Source organism: Leptinotarsa decemlineata, unplaced genomic scaffold, assembly GCF_025532065.1.
Source record: "Leptinotarsa decemlineata unplaced genomic scaffold, Ldec_3_MD MMD2_tig00001719_RagTag_RagTag, whole genome shotgun sequence".
Classification (NCBI taxonomy): Eukaryota; Metazoa; Arthropoda; class Insecta; order Coleoptera; family Chrysomelidae; genus Leptinotarsa; species Leptinotarsa decemlineata.
In genome coordinates, this window is record NW_027412569.1 from 895,518 (window position 1) to 919,060 (window position 23,543).

At 38.7% G+C, this 23,543-nt stretch overlaps 2 protein-coding genes across 3 annotated transcripts in view; one reads left to right on the top strand and one right to left on the bottom strand.

The window, feature by feature from the left end:
• The window catches only part of LOC141482662 (alpha-1B adrenergic receptor-like), a 102,830-nt gene that overhangs the window by 20,597 nt on the left and 58,690 nt on the right, over nucleotides 1-23,543 (top strand). The window lies entirely within an intron of this gene.
• Nucleotides 23,043-23,459, bottom strand: LOC141482673 (uncharacterized). Its single transcript, XM_074176292.1, has one exon. It carries the CDS (start codon nucleotides 23,457-23,459, stop codon nucleotides 23,043-23,045), a length of 417 nt encoding a protein of 138 aa, XP_074032393.1.

Consider the following 23,543-nt stretch of genomic DNA (forward strand, 5'->3'; position numbering starts at 1 on the left):
TGTGACGTTGTGTCATTTCTGGATAGAACCATTAGTCCTAAGTCATGCCCAGGGATGGAGCACCATTTATGTGAGTAATATTCCATTGGAGGTCTATTTGAAGATTTGGAGCTTTGCAAAAAATCAAAAGTTTATTAGGTATATACTGATTCCTTGCCCTTTTCTACGACTACGGGTTATTATCACCGCAAACCAAAATCACTTCCGTATCTTCATTGAAATAATCAATTTCATTTTTTCATAATGCCTCCCGCTGCACGGCAGGGAACGTTAGTGTCACAATGAGAATGAGCTAACATTTCACAAAGATTGGATACGTGGTTTCCGTCACTTTTTGAATGAGATTTGTTCCTGTAAGATGGATTGGTTGAAGAAGATCAGTGGAGTGGCCTACAAAGTCATCCGATCCAAGTCCGTTAGATTTTTTTTTGGGGTGACTTGAAGATCATAATTTCAAACTTAGCCAGCATGATTTACTTCAACATATCATTGCTGAATGTTGGAATTCTACACCGGAAATGTAGACCAATTCCAGAGTTACCTGAATCAGTACAGGCTGCCTAAGAGAATCAGGACATTGTCTCCTGGTTGGTGGGTGCAGTTAGTACCTTGCAGTCATGATAAGGAGTATCCCAGAGCTGCGGCACAGAAAAGCTGCTTCTAAAGCCACATATTTGTTAGGTAGAATTGGTGTTTCTGGCCTGAAATTAATCAATGGTTTACACAGAACAAAATTACTGTGTCAAAAAGTGGATTTTTTTAGAAAGAGTAACAACTCGTCTAATTTGGAATCACATTACCAATTTCTACATGATCCATAGCTGCTGGATCACTTATAATGGTGGAAGCAGCAGTTAATTTCTTGGGGATTCACCAAACAGCTAACATTGAAGTAGACATTCTGATTCTGGGTCTCACCTTGCTGGAATCCATATTAAAACCATAGACTTTACGTCGGTTTGGCACGATTTTTAGGTAATGTTTGTTTTTCCTTGAAAGCACACTCCTAATCTTGCACAGATGCACAATTGCATACTACTATCTGTAGTTACAGATAGTAGCATGTAAGATGTTCCGGAGTATTTCAAGAGAAACACTCGGTTTGAAATAAACACTAAAGCAGGTAAAAGAACCGAAGTCATTTATTTATGTCTCCAAGCTGAGTTAACGCTTCAAAATACTTCTTGAGGCAGGTAGAGATGAACTGAGCAACTTTGATGGTGGTACTAGCCAATGTCGGATCCAGAACATCATTTGGAGAGGGGGCAGTTTACAATCCAAAGTCAGACTCTCTATGGACATGTCGAAGGATTTGTGGTAAAACTTGGGGTTTAGGTCCCAAACAAATCACTTATGATGCAATTGCTTGGTGGCCGAAAGCTTTACAGAAAACGGTCCAAGCGAAGCTCTCTGGCTCACAGAGACATTCTTGTCTGGCTATCAGTAATGCTATCAGTACCACACCGTCAGCGGCCATGGAGATCCTTCTAGATCTACCTCCTCCCCACATTTTTCTGGAAAGAGAGGCTAGATGGACTGCATACAGACTTGTGCACATTGCCAATTACACAAATCAATTCAATGCAGAGTGCAACAGACTGTTGGTTGACATTGGAAGTCACAGCATTCCAGAAATGACCTCTGACTTTATGCCTCCAACTGTCAACTACGAACTGCCTCATTGAGTACTATTCCTGAGTAGAGAAAACTAGATCCTGCGGGAGAAGGAAATATTAAGAGCAGATAGTTGTTGGTTCACAGATGGATCAAAAACACCTTCCGGTTCTGGTGCAGGTGTTTTTAGTCGCAGACCCTGGACAGATATATCCACCTGCCTAGGAACCTATGCGACTGTATTTCAAGCGGAAATTTATGCTATTGAATTGCGTGTGGAAAAATTGGAAGAATCCAACCTCATACACAAGTCAATAAAATTATTCTCGGACAGTCTCTTTCGCCAAATCAGCTGCCTGGTTATAAAGCTCCTTAAGGGTATCAGAGCTTTTGTCTTGTTTTTCCTGTATGCTTTGTAATCTAGCTTCTACAAGCTGCGAAGCTCGTAGCACATCCATGTATTCTGCTTGGAGTTTGCGAGCTGAGGGTAAAGTTACTCTAAGTACCTCAGCCAACACTACTACACTGATTTAAAATGCCGACGACAAAATAGAGTGCAGGAAAGCAAATGCATTACTTCCTATACCTTCCCATGAACTATATAGCAATGACTTCGAGGACAGTAGGGAGTGCAGGAGCGTATTAATGAACGTCAACACGGCTTCGTGTCTTTCTATCCATCTTGTTTCCCATAATTTTTTTGAGCCATGTTTTCCTGGTTTGAGGTCATGATTTTCCTACATCTCTTCTTCCAAAGCTCTAAATCTGGCATGGGTCACGGATAAAAATTTCCAGGGGATATATAACTCCCATGGCATTTCTGATGCTAGCAACAAAACAAACTTGCACACCCTCAAATACTCCACTCATATTGAAGGCACCATCAAAAGCTTGTCCTCGGCAATTAGCCAAATCAAGGCCAATCTTACCAAGATCTTGTAAAATTTTCACCACTGAGATCCACCACATCCACAAACTTGATGAAATCTTCTTCAATCTTGTATTCTTTGTTGTTAAAATACCTTAGGCAAATTGTAAGTCGTTCTTTAACAGACAAATCTGTGGTTTCATCTGCCATTATTGTGAAAAACTTAGACTCTTCTATTTCGTTTACAATCTTGTCAGTGATAACTTTGCCACAGCTTTCTATAATTTTATTCTGCGTGGTTTTGCTCATGTAACTGGCTTTTCTTCCACAATTTTTATATGTGAGGCTGGAACTTCATCACCGGCGTCAAAATTCTGAATTTTAGCAGTGTTCTGAAATTTCTTTCGCCGAAACAACTCCCATTTGTCTCAATAATTCCATCGTCTCTGTGCCTCCTCAAGGGTATGTTTTGGGCACCACGTAAAATGACCGTTTTAATAATTGGAATAAGCTTCCTTTACGGTTTTCTTCGATTGTCTTTTTTCTGCTGCATGTATGCTGGCTACAACACTGTTTGCTCCACCCTCGTGATTCATACGAAAGTTGTGATAATGCGGTTTAAGTCAAATTATGAATTTAATTAATTCTAACGTATAAAAACAGTTAGGCTTTATTTATATATTAGGTTACATTGATCTATATCGGCCTGACTTTTTTTCCCAATTATAACATTTATTTCACTAAACTATATCTAGTGTACTTTCAATCCTCTCAAGGGGTGTACGTGCCCCCGTACCTCTCCCCCTAGAGCTGCCACTGGTAAAAGCTCACAAGGGAGTTGTAAGGAATTTGAAAGTGGATTCGTCTAAGGATCCGTGAATGTCAGACCTTCGGTATTTTATAAAAGGTGAAAGTTCAACAGAACATCACTTCAACATAGATTTGAGAAGATATTCCTATGTATCGGGTAAACTCAACTCGGCTGGCTGAATATAAAGAAAAGAATACTTCTTCATAGTGCTACCTTTCACAAAATTTTGATAAAAAGGAGGCCTGAATATCTATATAATAAAATGTCATTTCGGTCGCAAATTCACTTTAAACATTGGACAGAAAAGTCCAATCCATATCCCTCGACACAATTGAAGCTTATTTAAACGTTCATTATCTTATAAATGCATTACCCTCAGATATTATAAATACCTCTCATTATAAGTTCAAAAAGAACATATTTGATAGCGTATTTCTCAAAACTTTCAATTGATTTTACAATAACATCTGATCGATGTAATTTCAATTTGTTAAAGTTGATTGAACACCTTTACTAATCGAATTCCCTTGGAACAAACAAAAAATACATTGACATTCAATTACTTTTGTGTTAGGTCTTCTGGGAAAAAAATTCTGTTGAGATCTGTTTTTTCGACGATGTGTTACTTTTTATCGTGTGATTCCTAACACGGGTTGGACAATAGGAAATGGAAATAGATCGTCCGGCCTTGCGGTTTGAACCACTGTTTCACACAGCGATCAATTGAGTGAGTAGACCAAAAGCAAAGGCCAAAGGAAAAAAAACGTTTATTTTTCTATTGGGTTACAATACAATTCTTACTAGAGCAAACCAACCACGTCAACTTACCAGGCTACCGTCTAAATCAGGGATGGGCAACCTTTGACAGGTTGTGAGTGTTCTTTTTAGTGTGCAAATACGTTCGCGAGTCGCGTTTTGAAGTAGTACATTTTAAAGTAGTGTTATAGTGCTCATAATTGTTTGCGATAGATATCAGACGTGAAATAATACGACAATATTATTATAATATCAATTTATTAAAATAACAAAATGAAATAATAACATTATAATTAAATCGTTAAATATGGAATTGTTTCAAACTACGAAAGTTAAATAGCGATACCGAAATCATTGAGACACTTGAGCTTGAACTTGGGAAACTAATCCATCGATGTTTGGATTAATTCCACTGATACAAAGACGTAAAGAATTTTCCAAATTATCGTCAGTCAGCCTTGTACGATATTTCGATTCATTAACGATTCATTAACTTTCATCAGTGAAAAGAACTGTTCGCATTTATAAGTACTGTCAAACGCACAAATCAATTTTCTTGCGATTTTTTCAAGCTGCGAAAAATGGTCTTCTTCGAGGTGTTTTTTATAGAAATCACACAACTCCACGTCTTCAAATTTAGATTTTAGGACTGAGTTTTCTTGAATCAGTCTTTCATGTTTCTGAAATCGCTAAATCTGTTCAGCATATTGAGCATAAGCAATATTCTCACACGCAGAGAGCATGGTGAAATGGTAACTGTTTTCAGATAGCATCTATGCCTCCCACAAGCGAATTTTATTCTGAAACGCTTTCAAATGGCTGTACAAATCATTAACTAACTGCCCTTGTTTTTGAAGTTTCAAATTCAAATCATTCAAATAGCCAGTAAGGTCGACATATCCATTTTGGGCCATTCAATTCAGATAATGGTTTATCTTTCATTTGCATACAGTCTTTGATCTGATTTAAAAGCTCGTAAAACCGTTTCAGCATTTTCCCTTTGCTTAGCCACCTGACTTCAGAACAATAAGTTATGTCGTCATATTCGGCTGATATTTCATCCAAAAAGTCTTGAACTGAGGATGATTAAGCCCTCAGGATCGAATAAAATCCTTTTGCACATTTAATTCAGTTGCTTTTTCGTTCAAAATTTCGATGAAACCTTTACGTAAGCCGACCATAGAAGGTGCACCATCTGTGCATACTCCAACTAATTTTAACCACGGCAAGGCAAAACTTGTGAATACCTTTTGAACTTCATTAAAAATGTCCTCTCCTGTAGTGATTCCTTTTAGCGGCTGTAAAGCAAGCAACTCCTCAGTAATAGTGAACTCTTTATCAACACCTCGAATAAATATAGCCAGTTGAGCTGTATCCGACAAATCGGTGCTCTCGTCTATTGCTAAGGAAAATTATTCAAAACCAGCCATACGGTCAGTCAATGTTGTTTTTATATCATGAGTCATAATTTTTATACGTCGGACAACAGTTCGTCTTGACAAACAAATTTTTGCAAATTCATTTTTCTTTTCAGGACACAAAACATTGCAAACTTCTAAAATACACTCCTTGATAAATACGCCTTCGGATAATGGTTTTAATGACTTTGCCAATTTTGAACTAACTATAAAACTAGCTTTCACAACATTATCAAGTAGTGTTCTTCGTTTATGAAACATTTGCTGCTGCTTCTCCAAATTTGCAGTAAGCTTCTGGATTTTGTCTTTTCTTATTTGTCCTACCAGTGAGTGCAGCGTAGGATGCTTAGTTGAGTAATGCCTCTTTATATTGAATTCTTTCATCACTGAAATGGATTCATCACACAGCAAACAAATAGGCTTACCATTGTGCAGGATAAAAAAGAGTTCTTCAGTCCATTTTTCTTGAAACTGGCGACACTTTGCATCTACTTTTCGTTTCTTTCCACTAGACATCATTTTCGTTTACAAAATATAATTAGTAAGCACTCAAGGTGCACACAAAGTCACAAAGTAAATTGATGGCACTAGCAGTTCGCTAGGATATCGCTCGTCGAAGTTATCACCTCGGTAGCTCAAGTAAAACTGAACTAAAGTTCGGGGGTTTGGGCCATCCACCCGCTTATATAGGCAAATTGTATTCAATCCAAAACTGCTAATATCTGTAACTACTTGAATTCTTAATTTTATATATACATGAAAATTTAAAATTTATGTTTACATGTTATGTGTTATACATTAATTTTTAACATGTTTTTTAGCACATTGTTTTTTTTAAATTAGCTTTTTCAAAATGTCTCGCGGGCCGGATCACATCATACAGCGGGCTGGATCCGGCCCGCAGGTCGGCTGATGCCCACTCCTGGTGTAAATGAATGTAAACTAGGATAATCTTGTAGGTTAAGTCAGGATAAGGTAGGAGTGTGTAAATAGAGACCTCACTAAATACATGGTATACAAGTATCAAATAATACTAGGGTAGAAAGTTAAGTAGTAGTGAGTAAGATCAGCAATTATGTGTAAATGAATGTAAAACACATTCGTTCCGCTTTCCATGCTGTTCTAATGAAGACATATTATTATTATTGGAACAACTGTTTTGGGAGGGCATTTTCTTCAAGTTTGTATCCGACATGCATTATGTACACATCTTTGTAAAAAGTTTATTTTTAGTTTAATTGCTTTCTTAATTTCTTCGGCAGTTTTTATAAACGTTTCGTTATTGTGCCGCTGTTCGGGTTTCAAGGGTGGGTTTTATAAGGAAAAACTGCACAATGACGCTGATTTGAGGGCATCATCCTGCAGAAGTTATTCCAAAACCATTATTTCTGACTGTCAGCAGGGTCTTTCTAACATCTGTCCACATGGAAATAGCGTGGTAACAGCAGCTGCTATGAGGTTCACGCAGTGCACCAACATCTGCTAACAAATAGTCCTCATATTCTTGCAATCACAGAAACTAAAGCCAGTGCTTCAACAAACCCTGTCAATTTTCTATATCCCGGAAAATATTTCCACTACCGGTTCAAACGAAACTTTGGAATATATCTTTCTATCAGAAGCCACTTCACCTGCAAACGAGAGGAAATGCTGGAACCCCTAAACTTTGATGTTATGTGGTTTAAAATGATATCACAGAAGATCTCTAAATTCATGTGCTGCGCTTATTGACCACCAAACGATACACAATATAGGGCACTATTCTCTTCACTTGCAAACATTATTGACTTTCTGCAAATCAATCATCTCAGTGTCGAAATTTCCATATTTGATGACTTCAATGTCCACAATATCGATTGGCTCAAATTTTCAAATATCAACGACGAACAAGGTCGCGAAGCTAAGGCTTTTGCAATAAGCAGCAGACTTACTCAGATTATAAATGATCCAACCTGGATTCCTGACCGAGATGGAGAATAAGCAAGTCTTCTGGATCTATACCTAAAAAACCAATCCAGAAATTTACACAGTCACCGTTAGGTCTCCATTGGGATCTTCTGACCATAAACTCATTTCAGTGTTGAGTGAATTACCGATAAATGGTTGGGTAACAATCTAAGCCGCGCAAAGTTTGGCGTTACAGATCTGATGAGTGGAAGGATCTTCAAGACCATTTTCGAAATTTCTCCTGACTAGATGTTTGTTTCAGCTCTGAAGATCCATCAACTTTTTGCATCTGAAGTCACGGAAGGTATTCTATCATCTATGGATGAATATATTCTTTTTCAATGAAACGAACTTCTAATGGCAAACCTTGGTTCAACGAAAACTGCGAGCAAGCTATCGCCTTCAAAATCTCGCCAACCGGCAGTGGCGAAAACAAAACTGAGTTTGTTAATGCTCTCAACAGCTGCAAAGTAAGAATAAATGATAGCAAAGAACTCCACAATCAGATCCCAACGGGTCTAGATCCTTCTGGTCGGTAGCTAGAGCTGTTAATTTGGAAGTTTACAAAATCTAAAATTCCACCACTAACACAAGCGGATATTTCAATTGCAACAACAGCCACAGAAAAAGCAAATCTACTACCTGAACAATCTGCGTTCCACTCCAGAGTCGATTTTCTGGGAAAGGGAAGTGCTCAATTTCAACAAGGCGTCTAGCCCTGATAAAATGCTCGTCATCGTACTTAAAAAGTGCGCAAAGAACTCGCACCAGTATTTTGCAGACTCTTCAACCTGTCTTAAAAGGAATGGGTTTTTTCTTCTTGTTGAAAGATTGCTCGCATTCAGCCCATTCCCAAAAAGGACAAGAAACATCTTCCAAATAACTATTGATCAGTCGCCTCGCGATCAGTGATATCAAAAATCATGAAAGAAGCCATAAACCACCATATCCTTAAATATTTGGAAGGCTTCAACATCTTCAGCGATCATCAATATGGCTTTCGGAAACGAAGATCAACAGGCGACCTTCTACCGTATTCTACTCATATTTGGAATAACGCAATCGAGAAACATGGAGAGTCAAGTGCTGTTGTGCTTGATATTTCTAAGGCCTTTGACCGTTTGTAGCATGATGGTTTGCTGGCAAAACTTCGATGATATGACTTGTCGGATCATTTCTGTGTATGGCTCTTCAGCTTCTTGAAAGAACTTTCCTTGCAAGTGGCCGTCGATGCATATACCTCGAATACTTTTACCATCAACACTGGTGTTCTCCAGGGATCCATATTGTCTCCCACCTCCTTTGTATTTTATATCAACGACAAACCAAGAAACCAATATATTGATTTGCTGACGACAGCACACTTGTCTCGTTATTCCATTTGGATTCTAGGACATCGGGACCCTACTGCATCAATTGAAAGGAAGTTGTACCAAATTTTGAAAAAACACCAAGTTTATTTTTCGGACAAGGAAATATCATCTCTAACACCGCACCATAGTAAGCCCCCTCACTTGTATGAATTACCCAAAATCCTCAAGAAGGACGTTCCGTTTAGACCGATCATCAGCTCCAGAGATTCGGCTACTCAAAACTTGTCTAGATTTTTACTTCCCATAATTCAACCATTACAAGGAAAAACATCGTCTTTCGAGAAGAATTCAAGGCATTTTGTCGAACTGCTAGGGTCAATTGAAGTCACACCAACGTTCTGGTCGAAGAAGCACTCCAAATCCTACAGAGAAAGCTATCCGAAGACGGGAACCTGAAAGAAAGAATGAATCTACCTATAGAAGTAATTAAGGAATTACTAGGATGCTGTGTATGAAACTGTTATTTCCAACTGAAGGACGAATTCTTCATACAAGATGAGGGACTTCCAATGGGATCGCCACTTTCACCAGTCATAGCCAACATATATATGGAGTGGTTCGAAACTCTGGCCATTGAAGAAGCCTATAAGGAACCTCGAGTCTGGTTGAGATATGTTGACGACACCTTCATAATATGGAACCATGGGAATACTGAACTAGACGCCTTCGTGAAACACATCAATAGCATGAGACCTTCCATCACTTCTGCAATGGAGAAGGAAATCCACAACAAATTGCCATTGTTAGACGTTTTGGTGAAGAGGACCGACACTAAGTGGGAAACATCTGTATAGCGAAAACCCACTCAAACGGGACAGTATCTGAACCACGAATCCAACCACCACCAATCGACTAAAAGAGCAATCATCAAGACTATTAGACCGTGCTTTCGGGCTCTGTAATACAAAGGAAGGTCTCGAGAAGGAACTAAACATTATCAGAAATGATCTTCAACGGAATGGCTACTCCAAAACGATGGAAAAAAAGACTTTGGCTAAAAAACAGCAAGAGCCTCGCAAGGAAGAGATGCTTTCAGAACCCGTGCTTGCATTTCCCTACATCAGAGAATTATCGGAGAGGATAAGAAAAAATTGGTTCCAAGTACAACATCAGGAACCTGCTTCAGATCCGGTAACACTATCCGTAGCAGCCTCACGAAAACCAGGCCACCAAACGCGGACTTCGATTCCAAGAATTGCATTTACCGGATACCCTGTGAGTGCGGAAAATCCTATATTGGTGAAACTAAGAGGCCATTGAATGTTCGCATTGTCGAGCACAAGAAACACACACAGCGAGGGGAAACCAGCAAATCAGGATTAACAGACCATGTTTGGACCCATCAACACAACATCGAGTGGTCCCAAGCTGAGATCATACACAGAGAGGTACATTGGTTTAGGAGAAAATTCAAGGAAGCCAAGCTAGCGTAGAGATACGCAACATATGGAAACCCATCATCATGCAAAAAATGGCCAACTCCTGCCAAACGGCCATCTCCCACTAAACCAGTGAAGCGAAAAAAAGGAAAGCGGACTCGAACGACCCATAAATAGTCATCTCTAGAAGGAATCAGTCCAGTCATCACCCGAAGACGATTGTAGATACTAAGAACCGAAACGTCGTGAACTAACGTGGCTTGGAATCTCTTAACTTAATTTTTATTTTCATTTCATTTTTTTATTTTTTGTTCAATCGTTCTATTCTATCTATCTGTCGAACTGGCAGGTTCCTCAGTGACTTCTAGATATTCGGGTTCTTCAGTGGTTACAGTCGTCTCTGGTTCCTCAGGAGTGGACGTCGTTTCAGTTTCAACAGTCATTTCAGTAGGCGTTGAGGAAGTTCTCATGGTTGTAGACGTAGTTTGAATTTCTTCTGTTGTTGAAGTTGTAACAGCACTGGAAGATGTAACCGTCGATTCTGTCGAACTAGCAGGTTCATCAGTAACTTCTGGAGTGTTGGGTTCTTCAATAGATACAGTCGTCTCTGGTTCCTCAGGAGTGAACGTCGTTTCACTTTCAACAGTCGTTTCAGTAGGTGTTGAGGAAGTTTGCATGGTTATAGAAGTAGTTTCAATTTCCTCTGTTGTCGAATTTGTAACAACATTGGAAGATGTAACCGTCGATTCTGTCGAACTAGCAGGTTCATCAGTAACTTCTGGAGTTTCGGATTCTTCAGTGGATTCTTCACTATTACTTATATTATTTCAATTCAGGTTATTTTTGCTTAATATATTTGTTATTTTCAGCTATTCATTTTTGATTCTTCTTTTTAAGTTGTTCCAGGGATTTCAAATCATTTTATATATTAGACAATGGAAGTCCGAACTAGTGAAATTCACATCGGCTGCGGATGAACATTTTCACCGGCAGCAGGAGATTGCATATCTTAATGAGGATCTGGAAGTGATTTCGAATTGGGGTGAACGTAACCAGGTTCAATGTCACGAAAACCGAGGCATCGGTTTTCTCCAGGAAAATAAATGTCTCCGAGCCGGATATAATAATGTCAGGTCATATAATTCTGATTTCTGCTTCGATAAGTTTGTTGGGGGTTAAAATGGACACCAATATGTCTTGGCACAATCATGTCATTGGAATTGCGAAGCCTGCTTTCCAAAAGCTTGAAATACTTTTCCGAACCAGAGAACTGTACACATCTCAGCAACTTCTGATGGTTTATAAAGCTCAGATCAGACCTTCTTTGGAGTACTGTTCTCATGTATGGAGCTCAGGCTCTAAACATACCCTGAAGCTGCTGGATTCCATCCAGAAAATAGTCACCCGTCTGATTGGAGACGCAAACATCACTTGCAACCTTCATAGTCTGGAACACCGAAGAAAGGTAGAGATTTGTCTCTCTTTTGTAGATATCTTTACGGGTGGGTTCAAGTGACTTGGCACATTGGATTCCACCAAGAGCGGTACATATCAGAAATACGCGAAGCACTGTAACTGCTCATCGTTTTGAGGTTCAACTCAGTACACTTCGAAAATCACTGTATAAGAACTCTTCCATTTGGAGAACTGTGTTTATGTGGAATAAACTTCCTGAGAACTTTATTCCAAATGGATTTAATCTCCGGCGATTCAAACCCAATGTGAATCGCTACTTTCGCACAGGCACCGCTCTAAGAGCGCCTTAAGGATTTTCCTGTAGTGCTTGTGTTTTGTCCTTGAAAAAAAAAGTTTTGTTTGAAGATGCAGAAGTAGAATTAAAAAAATTTGTCTAACTAGAGTCTAACTTCAACACTACTTAACTTTTTCACAAAGTGACAAACATTATGAAACATTTCTCATCAACTCAGGCTGTCGAAATGAACACCATGTATCTAATCGAACTCATTAGGCTTATGTACAGAAGACCTTAAACGAGTAGATAAAAGGCCTTGCGAACTATTTCAATCTACAATTTCTCCAAACCAAACATTGCAAAACATCAACTGGCAGGAGTCATAATTCAACATTTGCATTCCGAAATGATTTTCCTTGCCTCCAGTAATAAAGCTTAATGTGTTCCACATAAATTTCGTTTCATTACGTGATTGAAGTATTTGTTTAAAGAATCGCCGCATCCACTTGGAATTGTTTGGGAATTCGCATAAACTGGGATGAATATAGATTCCATTTAAACGTCGAACATAAAAATGGCGAAGTCCCTTTGTGCTGTAGAAACATAAACTGTTTTCAATGATTCCGATTTAGTTTCAATCGATAGTGATGTAATTCGTGCCAAGTGGATAAAGAGAAAATTTACATTCGGCAGTATCCGAGCTCCAAACGTTATCCAGAATGTGAAGGTTCGTACTTCAAATCTGAACTTTAAAAATCTTGAATCAGTGACTAGGAGAGAGTTAGGATTCAAGTAGTCTGCTCTACAACATTTTCCGGGCTTTATTGTCTTCCTTTATATTTTGTTGTGAGTATTTTACACTTTCCGCATTTCTGCCATTTTTTAATGATGATGTTTTACAATTTTACCACTTGAGAATTCCATTTGGAGAACTGAAGAAGAGATTTCATTTCTAGGAGAGATGAAGGTCCTGAGTAACAAGGACTCCCGAATGAAATTCATTTGAAAGTTGACTTTTTGTCACTGCAAGATAGCATTGTATTTGCAGAACTATTTACTGGGGTATATATTTCATCTTTGAGTATGAATAGAGTCGATCAGACAATCAAAAAATACCTATTATAGTCTGACATAGGATCATTCCTAGACCAAGGATGACATAAAATAAGACATTAATAGGCTAAGTGATGTTACCATCGATGGATTTCTTCGATTCATCTCCCTGCTAGTTGTCAAAATTCCAGTTCTGTGATCCGTGATCACTGTTTTATTAGCCACTAGCGGAGTCCCGCAAGGGTCTAATCTTGGCCTTATTGTTTTTATTATTTATTTACGATCTATGGAACTGGTTAAGCTGCAATCGATTGAAGTTTGCTGATGATTTAAAATTTTACACATCTATAAACAGTTCAGATGACTGCATCGAAAAGGGAGCCTGTAAATCAGATACCAAGCCCAAGGCAGCAGGCGCGCAAAGGTGGGTTACAAAGGCAGTAGGCGCGCGTTTTAATAAAAAAATACTTTTTTCAAATGAAGAAATACATGTGAAGAAAGTTTGAATCATATCGAGGTGGTTACATACAGCGCCATAGCGCCATCTGCCCGCGAATAGATCACTGTTGATTTGGATCAACATTTTCTGCGAGTAAAAATAGCACTGAATGGGCTTCCTCTGATTCTAGATTTGTCACTGATTGATTTCAGAAATGCTTCTGAGTGTACAAGAATTTTTCATCGGATTATTAATAACATAACCTAATCAACTTAGTAGTATATAACAATTATATTGAAAAAATCCTGCACAAAATACTAAAAAAAGTATACAGTTGTTCAAGTCAAAACCGGCTAAATGAAAATCATTATTTGCACTAGTTCCCAAAATTCCCTGGATACTGAGGTACGGACATCTGAAGATGGCAACATCGGTATTTTTGTATTTGAAAGTTTTCAACTTTATGGGCGCTGTAGTAACAGTTAAGGGTTTGAGCCATGACATGACATCAATATTTGTAAGGCAATGACCTGTAATTTTTATCCTTAGGGAATCAAAGTATTACCTTTAATTAAAAAAAATTTTTTCTGAATTATTCAAACTATTTTATTTCATGTGGTCACCCACTATACTGAATAAGTGTAAAACATTCAAGGAGGTGATTCCTCATCGAAAAAAAGATAGGATCTTTCATATAAAGAAACTTCATTGGAGCATATCTTGTTAAGAGGGGGTAAAGGGGGTACATGAAATTTGTCTAACAATTTTTTTCAAAAGCACTGAAGAAGTTACAATACTGAAATCAACCTGACGTTTTGTACTACCAAAAAGACACTTAACCAGTAATTTATTTGGTTTACCCCATGGGTGTAAGGGGTGGAAAACGCAACCCCTGAAATGTATTTCCAATGTAAGTTTTTGTCTTATTATTTGTTTACCATTTAAAAATTTATTTCCGATAGCCTGTACCATTCTAAACAAACAATGTCACTTGGGTTTTTTGCAGAAATGAACCAGTTCGCAGCAAAAAATCATTTTACGAATAACTACAGAGATACATCGTCATAAATGCGAACTGGATTTATTGTCATTTTGTAGTTAGTACCTGCATAAAACGATTGAAAGGTAAAAAACAAAACTAATTTATTAATAACAAAACACACAACATATATAAATCATAGTAAATGTTCAATATTTCTACCTCCAGACATTACGCATACGTCTAAACGTCGGCGCATTGAGTCACGTATTCGCTCAAATATTCCTGGAGTCTCTCTGATTACCCTGCACGCATCGATAATGCGGTTTCTTGAATCCTCCACATCGCGAAAAGGAGTACGATAAACCAAATGCTGTAAATGGCCCCAAATAGAGAAATCGAGAGGATTGAGATCCAGGGATCGAGCGGGCCAGTTCTGGGGTCCTCCTCGACCTATTCACTGATTTGCATGTTTCAGTTAAATGCTGACGTGCTACTTGACTAAAATGGGCGGGAGCCCCATCATGCATAAAAAACATATTCCTTCTGACGCTCAAAGGAACTTCCTCCAGCAGTACTGGATGCACTTCTCTTAAAAATTGAACGTATGCCTCACCATTTAATCGAGGAGGTCGAAAATGAGGCCCAATTAAATCATCCCCAATAACTCCGAGCCACACGTTAAGAGAAAAGTGTTCTTGATGGTTAGTTTCGACAATAGCGTGAGGGTTTTCATCAGCCCATATGTGGTAATTATGAAAATTAATAATCTTGTCCCGAGAAAAACTACATTCGTTTGTCAAATCTATTGTCTTCAGAAAGTCACAATTTCTTCTAATCATTTCCAGCATCCAATTGCAAAATTCAAGATGGTTCGGAAAGTCTCGCGGAAACAGTGCCTGTACTCATTGCAGATGGTAAGGGTATACGAGTTGTTCCTTTAAAATTCGAAATACCGTCATATGATCAACATTTAGCAGGAAAGCAATCTTTCTAGTACTGGTAGTAGGTTGTTCTTCAATCAAATTGAGTACTGTTTCCTCAAGCTGTGGTGTACGTACTTCTCGATAGCGACCACAATCCTGCGTTCTTTTGTCGAATGAACCATATTCTCGTAATCGTTGATGAATTCGAGCAAATATATTCTATGTGAAGGATGCTGCTGTTGAGGATATATTTCAGCATATCTTCTAGAAGCTTCCAACCCATTCCCCTGCGACAGACCGTTAACGTAATGCATATCAGCCATTTCCTCATTTGTGTATGCCATTTTAATAACAAGTGAATTATTAAAGTAACAAATTAAGAACAGAACAACAACACACAATTAGTATTAATTCAATTCCGAAAATTCACAAACTGACAGCGTCATACCAATTTAATTGTCACTATCGCTAATAGCGACCTACTAGATAGATTAGTTTCATATTTTCGCATTTATGACGATATATCTCTGTAGTTGTTCCTAAAATAATATTTTGCTACGAACTGGTTTATTTTGGGCAAAAAACCCAGGATACATTTTTTTTAGAATGAAACAGGCTATCGTAAATAAATTTTTAAATGGTAAACAAATAATAAGACAAAAAGTTACATTGAAAATAAATTTTAGGGGTTTCGTTTTCCACTCCTTACAACCATGGGGTAAACCAAATAAATTTTGGCTAAGTGTCTTTTTGGTAGTACAAGAGGTCAGGTTGATTTCAATATTGTAACTTTTTTAGTGCTTGTGAAAAAAATTGTTATACAAATTTTATGTACCCCCTTTAAGGGGCTGTATCTTAACAAGGGATGCTCCAATGAAATTTCTTTATATGAAAGATCCTGTCATTTTTTCGATGAGGAATCACCTCCATGAATGTTTAACACTCATTCAGGTAAACCCTGTATAAGAGTTTCGGTTTTTTCATATAACAACATCCCATTCAAAGTAATGAGATGATACTCAACTCGTACAGATTCGACTGAAAGTTGTTTTACATTGATAGAGATCTCACCATCAATTAATTTCTGTCCAATATCTCTTTGCGTAATGGTATCGGAGTTTTTATATTATTGAACCATGAAAACGGTTTCCGAGTTCACCTGAAATGCGTGCTTTTGAAGATATAAGAGCTAGTAATTTCGCTTTCTGGAAAATTCGGGAGCAGTCTTGAACAATCGAGAATATTCGACGTTATTCCAATTATTGCCAGAATGCGTGGATTATAGGAATGTTTGGGAATAGTTTGAAACGTCCTGGAACATATCAAGTCATTGTGAAACATTGTAGTACAGTTTTTAATACCGTAGAATGTTCCTGAAAATTTGTATACCATTCGAAGCCTTTCTTTTTTGGGTTGGGCTATCTGTTATAGTTGTAGTATACAGGGTGTAACATAAGCACGTAAAAATATTCAAGTGACGTATTTCTGAGACAATTTTAAGAAAAAAAGTCTATATGAACTTTTGTGTGTCCGAAAATGTTTCGTTTCGGAGATACGGGGTGTTGAAATTGATTTTTTTGTTCGCTTTTTGAAAATAACTCTTGCAAAAAATAAGTTATTTGCACGAAATTCGGTACCCGGGTTTTTTGACGTGGGAAATCATAATTTCGTATTGATTTTCATGGAACATATGGAGGGCGCTGCGTACGCTGTCATTATTTATTTCAAATTGTCCTAACTTTATTGACAGTAAACTTTTGATACTTTTCATGAAAAAACCTAATTCCCACACCTTTTCCAAGTAAAAAAGGTACCCCTCCTGAACAACGCTGGAAGTGATCGTTTTCGAGATATTTACAATTTTCTATATCGATGCATATTACCTAGGGCGCTAAGTGAAGTTGCTGAGAATATTACAAAAACTAAGTATTTGGTGGATCTCGTCAAAATAAACAACTTTTTCCTATAAAATGATTAACGAAGAATGATTCGTTTTCGAAATACAGATTGTTGAAATTTTTCAAAACATGCTAGGTTTTTGTCATGTTTTTTGCATTTTTAGTTGTTTTCATCAAACTTTATACGAAGAATACCCGTACATACTTCTTTTGAACTGAGCATTATCGAACTGCTCCTTCAATCCAAATGAAAAAAAAAATGTCAGATTTAATTATTCAATTAGAAAATGCTACATTTCGGAGTTTGTAAAAAAACAATTCGGAGAAGGTCCGGTGACCTCGGGGGCCAATGCTCAGTGTCTCCTCTTCCTATTCATTGTTGGGAATATGCTACATCTGAAAAATTTCTTGCTATCACACTAAAATGAGCAGGAGCTCCATCGTGCATAAACCAAGAGTGATTTCGGAGACCAATGGGAACATCTTCCATAAGTTAGGAAAGCTCGTGTTCCAAAAAATTTACGTGAGATGACAAAATAGGGTCCAATTAAATAATCCCCAATTATGCCTACTCATACATTAAAAGAGAATCTTGGAAATGAGTTTGCGTTATCGCATGTGGGTTATCTTCCGCCCAGATGTGGTTGTTATGGAAGTTCATGATACCATTTCTTGAAATTTGCCTCATCTGTGAAGAGCATTTTCGATAAAATTTGTGGATGTTGTTCGAATTTTCTTTGAAGCCATTGAGCAAATTCGATACGTGGTTGGAAATCACGTAGCCTGAGTGCCTGGACACGCTGAATATGAAATATGATAAGGATATAATTGCTGTTTAAAATTCTTCAAACTGTCATGTGACTCACATTTAAAGTTTGACTAATTTTTCTTGTACTTGTCTCTGGATGTTCACTAATTTCTTCGAGAACCGCCTCCTCCAATTCTACAGTCTTGTAGTCCGTGGCCGTTCTACTGCAGAATTTGTTTCAAAGCTTCCAGATTCGGAAAGTCGCCGGAAAAGATTTGCAAATGTCGCTGCACAAGGAGTCACGCGTTGGGGATACCTTTCCTGATAGATGCGTCTGGCCTCGCTTGAATTTCCGTCAGCCAAGCCGTATGCAAAAACCATATCAGCCATTTCAGCATTCGTAAAGTCGGGCATTAAACCAAAAAATCACTTTATAAACTCCAAACTGTGAATTTGTCAATTAATAGTTAAAAATGTGACAGCGAACTTCTATTTTTATAAACAAACTTTTATAACCTACTCGATTTAATTAACTCAATTTGCAAGCGTAGAATGACAAACATGATTGGAATTAAATTTGGCTATAAAGTAATATGCTTCGATATAGAAAATTGTAAATATCTCGAAAACGATCACCTCCAGCGTTGTTGAGGAGGTGAAGGTATGGGAATTAGGTTTTTTCATGAAAAGTACAAAAAGTTTACTGCCAAAAAAGTTAGCGTACGCAGCGCCCTCTAGATGTTACATGAAAATCAATACGAAATATTTTTGCAAGAGTTAATTTCAAAAAGCGAACAAAAAAATTCAATTTCAACACCCTGTATCTCCGAAACGAAGCATTTCTGGACACAAGTTCATATAGACTGTTTTTCTTAAAATTGTCTCAGGAATAGGTCACTTGAATAACGTACTTATGTTACACCCTGTATAAAGCAAGATTCGACGATCTCTTATAATTCGAAGTTTATGCTTTCTTACCTTTAAACAACGTTTGAAGAAAAATAATACTTACGCGTATGATCATACAATAATGATACGTTTTTTCTAGTTCGGGTTTATTCTTTCGAATTCCACTGTTAATGTTACGGATAAACCAATTTTCAGCTAGTTGATACGTCTTTCAAAGATTATCATCGCTTTTTATTTCACGGAAATGTGGACGGTATAATTATTCAAACAGATAAAGTGAAATATTTCGCCAATTCATCAGGCAATACGCGGCCAGAATAGGCGTAAAATCGAAAATCGATAAGAGTGTTTAGAATTGTAAATTATCAATTTCTACCGAAACTGTTGAATCAGTCCGAGACAATAACATGTTTGTCAGGAATTCTCATCTTCTGACTAGATTCTTTTGTTCTGCGAAACTGGGATTGTTCAGGCGAAAATGTTAACGAGAATAGATTTGTATATTTTTATAGTTTAAACAGTGTATTCGGACGATTCCTGATGAGTTGCAAACATATAAATGAGTTTCAGTTTGAAATCTGTTTTTCCGTTAATCATTTCAATGAGTAGATAACAATTTTACGGGTAAGAATGTTTAATAACAATGTAGACCAATTCAGTAAAATCGTGGTATTAATTTTTTGGGGCCAGGCATATTCAATTTTTATAAATATTGAATCCAGGAAGTGATCTTAGTACAAAACACATTTTCGTGTTCCTTTTTTATTCTTTTCATGAATACCTAGTACAATAAACATTTTTCAAGGAGTATATTCCGACTGTGCCAATTTCAATCGATTAATTAAAACATGTACAAAACAATAATTTTTGAAATTTGGCTAAGTAAATGACTCGAGTAAGTGGTCCCAGTAATACCCGGCCTGACCCAGAGAGGGCGGTAGTTGTTTGAAAAATATCACTGTATTAGAAAGTATACAATCTTTGAAACATATGTTTCAAGTTTGAAGACGCTGCGTTGTTTAGTGTTTGTTTGGCAGCCACCAATAGCAAACGTTTTCATAGAATTTGTGAAAATGGAGAAAATTGATCATCGTTATATGGTATAATGAAAGGTGTCAGCCCAACCAATATAAAAGCTGGACTGGATACTACTCTGGTACCTATTCCCAGATAACCACAGGCCAATCTGCTTAACCCCTTCCTTAAGCAAAGTGGCAGAACGTGTTATCCTGAAAAGATTAAAGGACCGCTCAGAACACTCGACAGAGTTGCAAGTCCTGAGGGTAGTATACTTTGCGACGGAAGGCTTCAACCTCTGCAAAGGATACAACACCAAAGCGATTTTCTTAGACGTCTCCAAGGCGTTGGACAGAGTTTGGCATGACGGGCTTCTGGCCAAAATGTTCAACTTTGGATACACGAAACAAATGGTAAGATTAATCGAGTCTTCTCTGACTGACAGGCGATGCTGCAGCAGAGTAGGACGAGAACTCTCAATCATGCGATTACTGGAAGCAGGGGTTCCACACGGTGAAGTCCTTTCGCTACACCTCTTCTCGGAATACCCAGCAGACGTGCCCAAGCCAGAGACCAACTTTAACAAGTTGGCACTCTACGAGGACGACACAGCTCTGCTGTCGAGATCAACAAGCCAAGCGCACGTCACTAGATACTTGCAGCAACAGGCAGATAGATTAGAGAAATTGGACAACCTGTGGAAGATCAGTATAAACCCTGACAAGAGTCAGGCAATACTGTTCACCTGAAAGATGGTACACCCGGAAGGAAACGTCACCTTCAACGGACAAGAGATTCCATAGACCATCGAAGCTAGATACCTGGGAGTCAACCTAGACAAAAGATGACGAGATCTGCCCGACAAAACCTATCACCAATAATAGGTCGAAGACGCAACATGGGATTGAAAGTGACGCTGCTGATGATAATGACCGTAATATTACCGATAATCCTGTATGCCTGAACTGCCTGGGGCCAGTGCGCAGCGACATACAGAAGACAGAACCAGTCGTTTATGAACTCGTTCGTAAGGGCCGTTGTAAACGCTCCAAGATATGTACCGAATAGGTACATATTCCGGGATCTAGACCTAAACATACACTATGTAGACGCATGAGACAACACGCAGAAGAAAGACACGTTTTACAGAATTCGAGTGTACGACAATACAGCACTAAGCGATCTACACAATTCACTAAACAGGCATGACCCCAGATTCCGAGGGAAGGACAAACACAAGAGGCCAACGGAGCAGAACCAGAGAGTCGCTATCAGGTGGCTCCGGTAAGTATAAAAACTCCTTAACCAGATTTCAAATTCACTTCATTTTCAGATTCACTGGGAAACAACACTTGGTCGCGACATAAAGACACTCGTCTCCGGTTAGTTTTTGGGGACCCCATGCAAAAAGTCAGTTAGTAAAGTCCAGACAAAACAATACAATAGATCAGAAAGTAAAAGCACCTAGAGGCTGACTTTCGACCAAAGAAGGTCAAATGTCAATCTTGCTGAAGTGCCCATCAGTAAGTTGGAGACCGCTTCGGAGGAGCGGGGGTGGTTGGACGTGATGGGATGTTCTGCACACAGTCACCGTGTGGGAAAAATTTCAACTCAGTGCACTCAACTCGGGAGGAAGCAAGAGGAGGGACTCTGAGTGAGTCTGCTCCTTTGTTTACAACAGTGAAATATTGGATAGCAGAGTTTAAGCGAGGCTGTACGAGCTGCCAAGAGGAGCATCGCAATGGTCGACCAAGTGAGGTGACGATGGTGAAGAAAATCCACAAAGCGGTACTGAATGATCGACTGAAGACTTAGTAGGCATTTCAAAAAGTGCGGTATATCGTGTATTATCTGAAAATTTGGACATGAGACGCTGTGTGCAAGATGAGTGCCACGTTTGCTCACACTCGAGCAATAACAATGTCGTAAAGATGTTTCAATTGAGTGTTTAAGCAAAATTTCATAGCAACGAAGCAGAATTCTTGCGTCGTTTCATATCCATGGATGAAACATGGGTCCATCACTTTACACCCGAGACAAAATAACAATCAGAACAGCGGACTCCAAAAAAGGCGAAGACCATTTCAGGCAAGGTCATGACATCGGTTTTTTGAGATGCGCGTGGGATAATTTATAGTGATTATCTTAAAAGAGGCAAAACTATCAATCTGTTTAAAATCTGTTTTCCGTTAACCAGCTGTCACATCCCTACGTACGACAACCCTCAGCAGTCGAATCGAAACTTGTGCGAGTTGAGGACTAACGAGGTCTTACCTTTTAACGTGTGATTCCTAACACGGGTTGGACGATAGCAAGTGAAAATCGATCGTTCAGCCTGGGGCTTGAACCAGCGACCAACACGGCGGTCGATTGGAGTGAGTGAACAAAGAACCCACGTCGAACCGACCGGCTACCGTCCGAGTATTATGCGAACTTTTTGCAACGTTTGAGTGAAGAAATCAAGCAAAAACAGCCGCAGTAGGGATTGAAACCATGCCCCACTACCAAAAGATGGTTTATAAATAGGTTTTCATATTCAAGAATCTACTCTTATGTTCTTTTATTCTTCAGAAAAAGGTTCACCTCGTTTGGCCAATACAAAGTTTTGGACAGGAATCACAAGTCAACTTATAAACTACAGTGTCTACCCGACACTGAAGTTTGGTCTTAAGAGTTTTTAATGAATTTTTGTGTTGTATTATATGTGGTTTCGAGTTTTTGTGGACTGTTTTTGAATAAAATGGCACCACATTCACTACTAACGCTTTATTGCAAAAACTAACAAAATGAAAAATATGAAATGTGTTCACTGTAAAGAGTGTCTATTGCAAGTGTCTTTGTCTTGGAATGTTGAGATGACAGAGGGACCCTTTAGCAGGTAGCGATGCATGGAGGGATAGACGCTGGGTGTTTAGCACCCGGTTCTTCGGTGTTGCCAATATTCGACATAGCCCCCGCCTTGAAAGAACCACCTTCTTTCAATGAAAAACTATCTGCTTTGGGAAGAACACTCTACAAATACCATCTCTTCCAGGATGTACTGAGACGATTCGTCCGAGGGCCCACTTGAATGGAGGGAGGTCGTTATCCTTGATTACGACCAGGTTGTCCTTCCTTAGTGCCTCTTGGTTGATTCTCCACTTGGTATGCACTTGGAGCTCGCATACATACTCCGAGGACCAGCACTTCCAGAAATGCTGTTGGATCTGCTGAATTAGTGTTTCAACCGGTTGTCAGGAACTGCTAGCAGATTAGTGTCTGCGATGGAGACCATGGGACGGCCGATGATAAAGTGAGAGGGCGTGAGGGGATTGAGGTCTGATGGGTCAGAAGATAGTGGGTGCATGGGTCTCGAGTTGAGGATTGCTTCGATTTGCACTAGCAGTGTGTAGCACTGCTCGAAGGTGAGTAATGCATTTCCCGCTACGCGTATCAAATGGTGTTTCATCGATTTCACGCTAGCCTCCCCGAGACCACCAAAGTGCGGAGAAGCCGCTAGAATGAAGGACGATGAAATGCCTTCATTTTCTACTGTTTCGGCTATGTTTTTCGAATTGGTTTTGAGGAAAACGCCGGGATCATGAAGCTCATTGAAAGCTGCGACAATGTTGGTTCCGTTATCAGAATACATTCGAGACGGTTTTCCTCGCCTTGCTATGAAACGCCTAAAGGCTGCGATAAATGAATCTTTAGTTAGGTCAGGCACTAACTCTAT